Raw genomic sequence first — 13,612 nt, forward strand, 5'->3', positions numbered from 1 at the left:
CGGCTGTTTTTGTTGTTTTCTCAGCCTTTCAAGGGTAGCTGTAAATTCTGAAACAAAACGTTTTAATAAGTAATACAGAAAATACTTATATACTTCTGTTTCAAAGTTTGGAGTCAGTATTTATTTATATTGAAAATGAATACTGTCTGTTAAATTAATAAAAGAGATATGTTAAATTAATCAATATTGACAGTAAAGAATCACAAAAAAGTTAACCTGCAGCTTCACTGTTTTCAGCATTTTTGTTCAGCAGAAATGTTCTTTTGAGCATTAAATCTACATATACATATATATATATATATATATATATATATATATATATATATATATATATATATATATATATATATATATATACTATACAATTTTATATAAAATACACTGCCATTTTTTTCAAGTTAGTTTTTTTGTGTTTTTGAAGAATAAAAAAAGAATGAAAAGAGTTAAATAAATAAGAAAATATATAAAACCAAACCAAACACATTACCAAGCACAAATGACTTGTACATACACTATTTGGCTCAAGGACTGGATTTAAAGTCACACCAGACGGGATTAGGATTTGGCCTTTTGCAGAGGCAAAATCCATAATGTTCTTCCATAATGTTCAACTCAAAGTTCTTCCATAATGACTCATTTCTTTTTAAACCTTGCCTTATACACAGAGGCATTGTCATGTCAGAATACAAAACGGTCCTGTCCAAACTATAGAACGTCATTATATGCATAAATATTAAGGTTTTCATGAAAATTACTAAAGTAGCCAGATCTGTTCATCTGTTCATAATCATTTAAATCAGTTAAAGCAAATCTCACTTGCAGGTGGAAAAGAATTTGAATCCAGAGTCTTGCAAGGCTTTCAAAGCCTTAAATCCATATCAAGGATATGTCTGACTAATCGGACATCTGGAAAGGCATTTTGAAGTCACTTAAGGGACGAATGAGGAGCCTCAGAGGTCGAAACCATGTGATCTCATGTCACAAGTACATTAGCATTTTTCTGCATTCGCATAACTATTACATGAGCGAACAGATCGTGCCTGGGCTGTAAACCCAGACGACCATGACCGCAGTGTGACAAGGGTTGTTGATAGGGTTGCCAACTTCAGCAGTGCAAATAAGAAATGTTCTTCATTTCTTTATACCACATATGGCACTTTAGATTTCAGTAAAGCATTGGTGGCAAGCTGACCATGTAGTAAACTAAAATGAAACACAGTCACAGCTGTACGCCTGTAGCTATGTCTGTGTATACAGTTCTGCTTGAATGAATTAAGTGCTATAAATGCTTTTGAGATGCAATTCCTTTGATTTTTGGCTTACAACTTTATTGCATTTGTTGTAAAACTAAACTAAACTAAAATTATGTCATTACATATATGTCAGTTAATCTGTTGCCTAGGCACATTTTAGCACTTTAGAGAAAATAACTGAAGTACATAAATATGTCAACATAAACATAATTACATTTTTAACTACTTTGTATGTAGACAACTTCATTATGCAGACTATAATCTTTCAAAGTAATTAACATGATTGTGTTAAAAAAATCAGCATAACACTTCAGAGACCAATTTTATTAGTAACTAGTTGCTTATTGGCATGCATATTAAAAAAAAAAAAAAATTAATTACTTATTGTACATATTTTAGATCCCTTAATCCTACTCTAAACCTAATAACTACCTTAGTAACTGTTAATAAGAAGCGAATTAGGAGTTTATTTATGCAAAAGTCATACTTAATTTTTAGTAAACAGTGAGAAGTGGTCCTTAAAATAAAGCTGGACCAACATCTGTGTTTCACGAGTTTGCACGTACATATAATTACTCATAGTGAAAAGTAAGCATGCTTGGCATGCTCAGCAGACTCCCGAGCACAGGGTTTTTTCCTTCTATGCTGCGGCGATAGTAGAAATAGAGCGGAGTTTAGAGGGATGCTATGGACGAGAAGCTTGTATGATTTTATAGGAGGCTTCTTTTGCTCTGGTTGGATAATGATATAATCAGGAAACGAGGAGCCAGCCATGTTAATTACCTGCGCACGCTTCTCCTGAAATTAGTTTATAAACATCATTAAAAAAAGTCATAGCTTTACACAGATTCACAAAACAGGTTAAATTTAGATTCGAACACAAATGGTGATACAGAGGTCAAAATTATTTAATTATTAATAATTAGATGATTTCTTAAATGAGAAAATTGTACAATATGACTTGATTTTGTCCATCAAGAATTAATTTGATCATTGTCTTTTGCTTTTACTGCATGTTTTTGATTAAAGATTATGAGAGCATGTGACTTAATATATAAACCATTTATAATTCCCACTTTAATATTGCATAAAATAGCATTTACAATTTTAATTTCTTGCTGACTTGAATTAACATAAATACAGGGAATACCAGTGAAATGTATTGACTGGCTTTATTTTCTGTGAAACTTCATATCCTTCTTCACTGGATCACTTTCTATTCTAATCTTTTAACGCTGACTCTTGAAACTAAAAAAAGCTAAAAGTGCTAAAATAAAGGACAAACATATTTGAAATGGAATGCAGTTCTTTTCTTTTAAATACAGAGTGATTGTGTATTATGCTAGCCCGGTTGTCAACCTTAGCAGGGATAAAATCGGATAGGAAGCAGATGAATTCATCCCTGTTTGCCTTCCTTCTTGTGTTTGAAAAGGGTAAAGGGTTTGTGTGCAGTCTTGACTCCAGCAGGAGTGAAGCTCTCTCATCTTTCTTGTAGACAGCTGTTAAAGAGAGTGGATGAAGAGGTAATCTTCATTGTAAAATGACGTTTTTTATTCCTCCCAGCATCTTCCACTTTCATTCTTTCCTCTCTCAATTATGCCTTCATTCTTGCTCTTTCTCCACATTGATCTCCTCATAAATGTGTTGTTTTGTCAGGATCACATGTCTGAGGGGACATTGAGTTTGGCCATGCGGCCCCAGACTCTCGTCTCCTTGACGATAACAGCGCTGTCGTTCAGGGTGTCTTTTCTCTCTCCAGGTGTCTCTCAGCACGACAGCTGCTCTCTGCAGGAGCAAAGCCATGCAAAAATCTCCTGCAGTGCTCTTTCTTTTCCTCTTGCTCTCTGTCTCAAAGAGGGAGTCAGCAGACACATTCACACACTGTCTGTCTTTCATAAACTTGGAGAACAATTTTAGTACGTGGCTTGGTCGTTTATCCCTATTCATACATATCCTCTTTTTTTAATGTTTTAAGCTTAGGCCGCCTACACAATTGGAGAAACTGACAGAGCATTTGACAGACAGCATTGCACAAGATTGGTTTTTAGAGGTTGTGAAAAGAGGCATTTTAATTTGCAATCAAGTAGTTATCTAAAATGGATTTCGGAAAGTACAACAGGACCTTTCATTAGTCAGTGCTTGTACTTTTGGTTTCATGATAAAGTGTCACTTTCACAAGCCCATTATAATACACCATTTACATCAAAGTCAAAGGATTTGCATTGTTCTCTCGTGTAAACTCTAGCATAGATGCGTTTATTAGGGATTGAATGTGTTGACGTACAACACCGATAACTACAAAAACCTTACAAAGTCAAGAAAAGCACGCTTATATGATTCTTTTTTTTTTCATTGGATGTCCACACAAAACATAAGCTATAAAATAAAGGAAAAAAAAATTAAGTGCCAATTGGATTGTGCATAAAACATTTATGATTTTTACAACTAATAGAATAAAGGGAATGGGCACTGTAAAATTTAACTGCTGTCATCATTTTCTCACTCTTATGTCTTACTTCACACTCCAGTCCAGTATAATACTTAGCTAAAGTTTACTTTTTATGTTGATATGCAATTAAAACACTAGAAGTGGTTTAAAATTTTGCCACCTAATGGACTGGAGTAACAAGAACGTCATACTTGAGGGTGAGTTTTCATTTTCATTTTTTGAAGAACTATCACTTTAAGGTGTTTACTTGCCTTATACATTGTAATTTTTGTGTCATTTATATGTTTTTTTTGTGCGTGTGTTCAGTGTGCATCTAAAGTAATCACAGCATTTGTTTGCTGTATATCTCTAGGTGTCTAGCCTGTACTTGTACGACAGTGTGCTGATGTTGGCCAACGCCTTCTACCGGAAGTTAGAGGACAGGAAGTGGCATAGCATGGCCAGTCTGAACTGCATGAGGAAGTCAACCAAACCCTGGAATGGAGGCTGGTCTATGCTAGACACAATCCAAAAGGTCTACAGTCACTTTACAATTCATCTCACTTACGCTTAATTCAGTCTCAATCTTCCTTATTTTAGCCTAGTAAAGTTCAGTAGCGTTCATTAAAGTTAGCCTGGTTTAAATGATGCTTCTCTTTCTGAACAGAAGTATTTGTCATTCTTATTAGGGGCGGATTTCTGGCCTCACTGGTTTAATGGACTTCCGAAGCAATGGAGCGAACTCTCATGTCCAGTTTGAGATCCTGGGGACCAGTTACAGTGAGACGTTTGGAAAAGATGTAAAGAGGGTGAGTGGAAATGTTGTGGAAGGGTGAAGTTACTTTATAAATAAATGTCAAATGATTATATTTGCGAAGTTATATGTTAATATATTTAAAGTGCATCTATTTCTATGTCCTTAAGCCCTTAAATGCAAGATATTGCAGAAAGTGTACCTGAAGTATACTTGAAACAGTTTCACTTCAGCACAATCAGACATACTTAATGTTTATTTCAGAACTACTTCTGCACAATTAAAGTGCATTAAGTATGAAATTAGTTGTTCCAGTTCAGCAGATTATGAGTCTTTCAGTTTTGTTTTTTTTAGTTCAGGATTTACTAAATATGTACAGACATGAAAAGGCATAGACATGTTTATTCTTGAGCTTGACCTTATTGAATATGCATTTGTAGGAGTTTCCCTTTCGGACGCCAAATTTATGGGATGATAGTATTCAGATGAATCACAGTGATTTAACCAATGTTTGCACTTGTCAAATTACTGGTCTTTGCACTATTATTTAATGGCCAAAAAAGGCATGTTTTAAAGGAGGCAGTAATTTGCGCTACTCCTGGTAGATTGCGCTGTTTATTGTGGAAAATGTGCATTGTTAGTAAATCACTCACAGAATGTCCCCCTCCTTCCTATTTCCCGCTTTTATAGAATGTGCTAATTTGCCCTGCTAAATCAGTCTGGCCCAGTACAATACCAGTATAGTATGCTGATATTGCTGAGTTCTATGTGTTCCTGGTTCAACATCATTTTTTGACCCTGGAACAACATTTTATTCCAAAAATTTTAAACATATCTCTATAACCTAAACCTAACCTTTCCCATGAGCAATGCCTAAAACAGAGGAAAGAATAGATGAATGACACTGATTGTAAGCCTAAACTTCACAAAAACTATAAACTGGTTCTTCAAATCTGATTTGCTAATTGCAAAGATATTTATCCAACACGTCACACTCAGCAAAACACTTTGTGTATTCACACCAGGAAAGTCCACTTTCTTTGTTCTGGACCAAATATAATGTTTTTTTATTTTTTTGTTTGTTTGGTGCAGTTCACTTTCACACTGCTTTTTTTGAAAGTGAACCAGAAACTGTAAACAAAACCACTTAAACACCATTCATTGGCTCATCCATTCAACTGCACCATAGTTTATTTGGAATCGGACCAAGACCACCTCTCCAGTGGGGTTTCTGTGTGGTGGTATGGTCCGCAATAGAGTGCAATTGCTGTATTCACACTAATCCAAAATATCTGTACCAAGAGGAGAAACAAATTTGAGTTTGATTTAATCAAACCTAACAATACGGGTGTGAATGCATCCTAAAAATACTGCAGAGTAATCTTATTCAGTACGTAAGTATGTAAATGTATTTGTAGTTTATTTAGCATGAAATAAATGTCTTTCAAATGCATTTTATAGGGATGGCAGGAAATCTGGTCTGTTTTGTTATGATTTTCCAAATCTTTGTAATCTTGGTTATTGTCAAATATGGTATGCATATGCTTTTATACAAATTCATGGGACATTCGAGGCATAAAATAAGTGCAGTTAAAATAATATAGAAACACCACTAGTGAGATAATTTGCCCTATGTGCTATGATAAATGTTGTCATTTAGTATCACAGTTTAGGCTCAATTCCGGAAACATATTTTGAACTGTTTATTGATCTTTGGATTTGATTATTCATAATATACACATCTATTTAATATTAATTTTTAACATCTATTTAACATTTGCATTTTGTAATTATCAAAAGGGGATTAGGTAACCCACCAAAATCCTGACCAATGCGTTAATAGGTAAACGAATATGATAAATAAATAAGACTAATTCTTTCTCATAGAGATCAGGCATGTCTGGGAAAGAGCTGAGCCCAATTTTGTAGTCTGGTAGCATCAACTACTCCACAAACCAGACAGAAATCGTGATGCACAACTAAAAATATTATGACAGGAGAAAGTAAGTGGACTGAAAGCAGAATGAGCGAGACAGACAGATGGACAGAGAGTACGAGCAACTGAATGATGGATCCTGCTGTGTTTTGGAATTGAAAACACTGATACGGAACATGGCCAATACATTTGAACACAAACACATACAAATAGCTCAGAGTTCATTAGATCTCACAACAACATCAACACACATTCAAGCATAGCCGTCAGAGCTAATGAATTACCGCTTCTGTCTCTTTGTGTTCTCTTTCATCTGACCATCTGATGCACAAGCACTCATACGCGCATGTTTGCATGGCCGCGGAAGTGCTTTGCGACATGGCTGTGGTCATTAGCGGGGCTGCCGGGTCTATCACACGCCAAACTATCTCAATCTTCTAGCCTGAATATTAGTGAGAGCGTGAGCTGAACATGACCATTCCCTCTGGCAAGAAACATAGAGAGCTAATGACTTCACATTCACACACACAATAGCACCCCTTCTGCCCAGTACACTGACAGCTAATAAACACACACACATTCTGCTGTCCTTCAGCATGAATATGCATTTTTCCGCTCTGATCTCATCTTAAAATGATGTCTAGTTCTCAAGGCTTTCTAAAGCCCGCATAGAGGTACTCTGTATGACTCTCTTTCCGCGGTATCATCTTTGCACTCTTTACACTCTTCCTTTCTTTCTTTCTTTAAGAATATGCAACGTTTAAATGCGAAAGATGTGACATATTGCATTAAATAATAACAGTTCATTAATTGTAGAATTATTTATTTATATGTGGGGCAACAAAATATTTAATATTTACATATTTGTTATATACTGTATGTATAACAGACAGACAGACGGATCCAAACAAGTGAGCAATCAATATGATCTGAGCTGTTGAGACGTACCCAAAAATTGGCCTGACAACTGCTACAGAGCAGGAAAATGCATCTAGTATATTAGATGTTTGGAATGAGGAGGTTATTTTTCAGCCAGACGTTGAGAGGAATCTACCTTCATAATGAAGACGGAGATGTTATTTTCTCTCTCTCTCTCTCTCTCTCTCTCTCTTTCTCTCTCTTTCTCATTCTCACCAATTCCATCTGTGTCATTCCCCATCTCCCTCGCTCACTTTCTTTTAATCTTCTCTTTTCATTAAATTGTCTGTTCTGATGCGGTGTAATCCAGACTGTGAAACCGAGCATCTTTGCAAGATGGACCCGCTCCCAGTCCTGCTCAGAGTGGTTCAGGCCAACACCTTCATGTGGGGAGCAGGTGCTGAGAAGAGAAACCCCTGAAAAGTTGACGAACTTGAAAAGCCTCATAGCTGATTATATAAAAAAAAATTATAGTTAATAGTTTAGTGATGTGATAATGGCAGCACAGTGAGATGGATTCGTTCACTCTCAACATCCGATTCAGATTGACAGGACTTTAGCACACTAGGCCAATTTAACAACTTAATCATCTTAATTAACAAGGTGGTGAAAGTCTGGAGGCACTAAGTTGGACTAAGCAGATGTTGTCATTTTGTCCTACACTGGCTTGTAAAAAACAGGGCCAAAGTGAAAAGCTACATAGGTGATCTCAGCTAATCTGGTAATTGTATTGCAGTGACATCAGGCTAAAAGTGGGTGCATTGACGAGCACAGGTATTGTGTTTGAGTCTGTACAAGCCAATGTGGGTGACCTCTCCACAATTGCCTGAGCAGTTCCCATGGCAATGGGTTGACCACGGGTTGCAGGTTAATCTGGGGTAAAACTGAGCCTTAATGAGCTTCTGTCCACTCCTGTGAGCATCTGGTGAATAGAAGCATATAGCTGACCTCATGGATCTCAATGGACACATGTGTTTTAGTGTGAGGAAAAAAAACTAAAATGCTCTTTATTTTTCTAAAATATATACATATGCACATATTACATAACTCTGTCTGCTCAACTTCCAGTGTTTTTTTTTATTATTATTTGTTATTGTTCCTTTTTGTATTGTTCTGTTCATCATTCAAGTGCATTATCATATTCAAAAGCTTGAGCTATAATTTCTTTACACTTGTAAAGCTTGAAATAGAAAAAAAGCTTGATAACTTAAATAATAAATTCAAACTGAGATTATGCACACACAGTGTTTGGCAGCTAACAGTTTAACTACATGTTTCAGTAGTGTGGTAGTAGCTTCACTGTTTTCGGAATCAAACAGCATTTCTGTAGGGAAGCTCTTTTTTTGATAGCACAGTAGCATCAGCAAAAGCTAATTTTTCTAAAGCATTTCTGAAACTTGAGCTCAAATCAGAAATATTACAGCTAAGGATCACTGATCTAGGATCAGTTAGTGATGCCACCACTGTTAAACCTCTTACCGCCATTGGCTCCTCAAACTGTGAGTCAAACCTCATTATTCCTCCAGCATCTCTCTTCAGTAAAGTGCAAATGTAGTCTGGACCATCTCAGTTTGAAGGTAAATAAAGAACTGTTGACTGATTAAGTCAAGCTTTTTCTTTGGTATTTTATCACACACTTCTCACAATTGTTTTTCATAAGGAATTGTACTATTTTACTTTATTCAGTCTTCCCCTGATAGTCACTACCATTCAGAAGTTTGAAGACAGAAGTCTCTCATTTTGCCAAGGCTGCATTTTTTTAATCAAAATAATTTATAATTTTGTAACAATGTTAGTTAAGAAATATATAAAATAAAATAAAAAGAATATTGTGTAATAATATAATTTTTTTGGTTTCTGTTTTATTAACATTGAGCAATATTTTTTTTTCTTGTGAAATATACCCGAATATTTCCTATATCTGCTTAGATGTTTTTTTATGCAGTCTGTTTAAAATAGAACCAACAGAGTAAATAGTCTAGAATCGTAATAATTTAAACATTTATACAGTAATAAATCAATCATAATCAGTTTAAATTGGCTAAGCGAGTTGGATAAAGAGCAGCACAATTGTGACAGATATTTTTTTGGGGGGTGTATTTGGATAGTGTGATGATGCAGAGATGAGGTGAATTTATCACTCACAAGAGTGAGAGTCTCATTTGATTTGATGAATGGTAATGAGTTTCTCTCACAGACTCAATAAAGTGGCCAAAAGACATATCTCTCTCTCTCTCATACCAATCACAGAAACAGCAGCTTACAGAATCATAAAAAGTCAACAGCCCTCACAATACGGCAAGAAATTGAAGCTTCTTCTCTGCACCTTAAAAGCCTCTCTCTCCTCGTTGCTCTGCACGACTCTGTCTCTCATACTGTTTCCTACTGTACGCTATATTTTGAGTCTAATCCTCTCTTCTCGGCTCTTTGTTCCTCTGCCTCTTTCCCCCATGTGTTCTCAAGTAGAGATGTCAGCTTTCCAAGTCACAAACAATAAAAGCTGTAAACTTCTGGCTCACAGACCTTTAGTCGACAAAATGTTCATGCGTCTTCACAGGCGGGATTCTGGTTGGCTTGTAGCACTAATATCACAAACAAGAGATGAGAGAACGAGAGGCTAGGAAATGGCACAAACCAGCTCAGAGTCTGGCAGTACAAAGCGGTCGACACAACACTCAGCAATGACAAAAGACAGTTTTATGTAAATGCTAAAACAAGGACTACTGAAGCCTTGATTTCAGCTTGACATCTGTATACAGGAAGCTTCAATTATGTTGGAGTATCGCTATTGTGTGAGGGGTTTTGCGACCGTTAATGGGCTTCCTGTCAAATTAAATACTAGGTACAGTGACGGTGCTCACATGTTATGAATATTTTCTGCACTTGTTAAAGGAATAGTTTACCAAACCGTTCTTTTTGTTTAGTGTGAACTGTCTCTTTAAGAGACGCACGATACTGAAGCTTTGTAAGTGCGATTCTACACAAACTTCCTCACGCACACTTGCAGAAGATGGAGATCTCTCTTGTGCTGTATAGATCTGGCTTTCAAGTGTTCGCTGACAGAACATCTCCAGTGGACAAGCCACATTGCTCTCATCTCTGTCAACACCCACCCACATGATTAACTATTTAACAGCACAGGCAAAAGCTAAAAGAGAAAATTTTGGAGGAAGCGTACGGGAAATAAAGAAAAACCTCTGTCAGCCTCACCTGGGAAACCAGAGCAGAGATGAGATGGAGGAATTCTTTCAGCTTACTGAAGTGTGTATAGCAGAACTGTTCTCAACTTACAGCTCTCTGAAGGCAGCCGAACAACTAAATTTTTGTTTCAACTTCAACCCAAAGTAAGACTATAACACAGTTGATTAAATCATTCTATTCTCAAATCAATCTCAACGCAGTATGGCAAAATATCTTCGATTTTAAAAAACAGAAATCTGTGACAATCCCATGCCGTGGAGCCAAATTGTCAGAAATGAGGCCAGTGAGACTAGCTAGCTGTATGATTGCAAGTATGATATTGCTTTTACACAACAGTTCAATAAACAAGAAGTTAATATTAATGTACTGTACGGTGGCTGTCTGTTTTTGCTCACTCCTAGCAGCACACAGCAGCGGTTCATTCCTGAGTGGATCAGTGTTTGCACAAATCACTTATGTGAATGGTTTATGACTGTATCAGCGAGACAATGGCTGCTTTCAAAATCGCATATGTGTTTAGAGTAGGTAAATCTTTTGAACAAGTACTTTAAAATCAGGCACAGTTCTAGACTCTTTTTAGGTGGGCTTCAGCTCCCTATTTGTCGTCTCAGCCCCCCAAATACTATAATGAGCAATCAGGATAGTGCTTCATCCTTAAGAAAGTTTATCATTCTGGCTCGGTTATCAGTCTCACTCGTGGTGATGGATCATAACTGAGCATGCATATATTTGAAAGAAGCATGCATGGACTGAGAAGCACTGCACGGACATGATGAAAAGTAGCAAATCGCAGCCTGGTCGATTGCTTATGAGTGGCATTGAAACGCCCTTTCATGATATCGGGTAATTCCCTTTGATGTTAATTCAACAGCCACAGAAAAACACGAGAATCACTTAATGCTCTTAACTAAATAGGTAATTTTGTCATTTTACCTTATACAGTAAAACAGTTTTCATCAGCAAAGTTAAATACTTTTTAATTAGGTAATTTGTATTGTTGTATCTGGTCTCTTTGAGGGACGAAAATTATAAAACCGCCCCTGTTTACAACCATGATTGTTTGTAGTATGAATATAACCAGGACATACTACATCAATCATGTTGTCATTGTCGTGTGACCCACCAGCATCACCTGCAATGCTATACTGTCATTCACAAATCCTCTTCCATGGCCTGATTGCATGTAGAGCAGTCCTTCAGATGTGCACTTCAGCTTGCATTTTTCAGATGCAACCATTCACTTGTTTTATTCCTGAATGAATTGGTGATTTTTTTTTTATTGCTGTAGTGAATGATTCGGTTTGACTAATTCATAATGTCAATAACTTCTTTTCTATTTGAATCGTTAAATGCTTTTGAGCAAATAACTTGAATCAATGTTTCTTTTATAAAGATAATTCTTAGTTTAATTTTTTAATGATTCAGTGTTTGTAATTAATGGCTTAAGTAAGTGATTCAATGACATTTCTTTGTTTCTATCATGACTGAATTTGCATTTTTAACAAATCACTTGAAGGAATGATTTAACACTTGTCACTTGTTGCCGCTTGCTGTAAAATAATCTCCAATATTCCTGGACTAGAGAAAGAGAAAACCCTAAAAAAAGGCTAAATAAAATAAGCATGGCATATTTCCAAATTCCTGTTATCTTATCTGTCTGGTTCTCTTTCTTATTTTCTTCTCTTTTCTTTGTGTTTTGATCATATTGAATCGATCTTGCTGGCAAAAACTGGTAGTGGGTATTATAGTGACAGGATTGTGTATTGAGCACTGCAGTGGAGATATATGACTCGTGTCATTGGGGCAGATTCTAAAGCCTCTGTCATTCTGTCACTCACAGAAGACTGTGGGGTCAAACGCTGGCCAGACCAGAGCTGTACATGATTTCAGGGTCAGAGTTGCTTCTTTCCAAGATGTTAGTGCTGTGGCCTGCTGAATCCGTCACAGCGGAGGAATGGATCCAGTGGGATACTGGGATTATGATGAATGGGCCTGGATTTATAGATACATGCATCACGGCTTTCATCTTGAAGTACGACACTGTGTTTTACAGAAGCACCATCATTGCTTGTGGAGGGAGAATATAAGTATTGTCATTTCTACACCGGCTACGTATGCTGCTAATGTGGTGATCATAATCACAAAGATGAGAGTGGTTTTGTTCATGGAGTAATACAAAGAAACAGAAGTTGAATGACGATTAAAGGAATAGATCACCCAAAAATGATCATTTTAAGTTTTTCTACTTACCCCCGGGCATCCAAAATGCAGGTGACTTTGTTTTTTCAGTAAAACACAAACAGATTTTTAACTCAAAACGTTGCAGTCTGTCAGTTATATAATAGAAGTCAATGGCTGCTAAACGTTCCAAAGCTCTGAGAGTAAAAAAAAACATACATAGACAAGGCCAAATTAAACCTTGCGGCTCGTGACAAGGTGTTAAGACACAAAATGATCGGTCTGTGCAAAAAACTAAACAGTATTTTTATAAATTTTTTTACCTCCTATACATCACAATCTCCAGCTGTCCTCAGCACATTCACAACATCTGGCACGTGACAGATATACAGTATACACATAGATATATACATAGATCTTTACATATCGTGGCCCATAGAAACGGTCGCTAATGAGGCATCTATGTCGCCTAGTCGGAAATTGTGGTGTATAAGAGCTAAAAATAAATTATATAAATATTGTTTAGTTATTTTGCACGGACCGATTTCCACTTTTCATGAATAAGACAGTAGGATGGAGACAGGAAATACTACAGGATCAGAACCTGGAGAAAGTACTACAAAGTGGGGATGCCTGAAGCTCAGCTGTGTCAAAGTGCTACTAAGGCAATGGTTTTGACAACATCATCATAATATCTGCATAAAAAAAATAGCAGTTGGTTTTTGTTGACATCTATTTGCATACAGAATGAGACTGAAAACTTTTTTTTTATTTTATGCCATACACAAAGTTAAAACTTAATCTTTCCTAAAACTATTCTTTTAATCATTTGGTAAAATAACATAGAGGCTTCACTTCAGCTTCAAGGCCTTGAGAAATTAAGAAACTTTTAAGAGAGTTGTTTTTTTGTATTGCTTTCTGTTTTATTGTGTTTTCTGTGCTGA

At 36.3% G+C, this 13,612-nt stretch overlaps 1 protein-coding gene across 2 annotated transcripts in view; it reads left to right on the forward strand.

Annotated features, from left to right (window-relative positions):
• Positions 1 to 13,612, forward strand: part of grid1a (glutamate receptor, ionotropic, delta 1a) — a 200,163-nt gene that overhangs the window by 164,882 nt on the left and 21,669 nt on the right. For both annotated transcript variants that reach the window (XM_043263726.1, XM_043263727.1), the window contains exons 7-8: positions 4,055 to 4,216; positions 4,371 to 4,490. In XM_043263726.1, the coding sequence (XP_043119661.1) occupies positions 4,055 to 4,216; positions 4,371 to 4,490 (282 nt within the window). The remainder of the gene's footprint in view (positions 1 to 4,054; positions 4,217 to 4,370; positions 4,491 to 13,612) is intronic.

This window comes from Puntigrus tetrazona, chromosome 17 (genome assembly GCF_018831695.1).
Source record: "Puntigrus tetrazona isolate hp1 chromosome 17, ASM1883169v1, whole genome shotgun sequence".
In the NCBI taxonomy this organism is placed as follows: domain Eukaryota; kingdom Metazoa; phylum Chordata; class Actinopteri; order Cypriniformes; family Cyprinidae; genus Puntigrus; species Puntigrus tetrazona.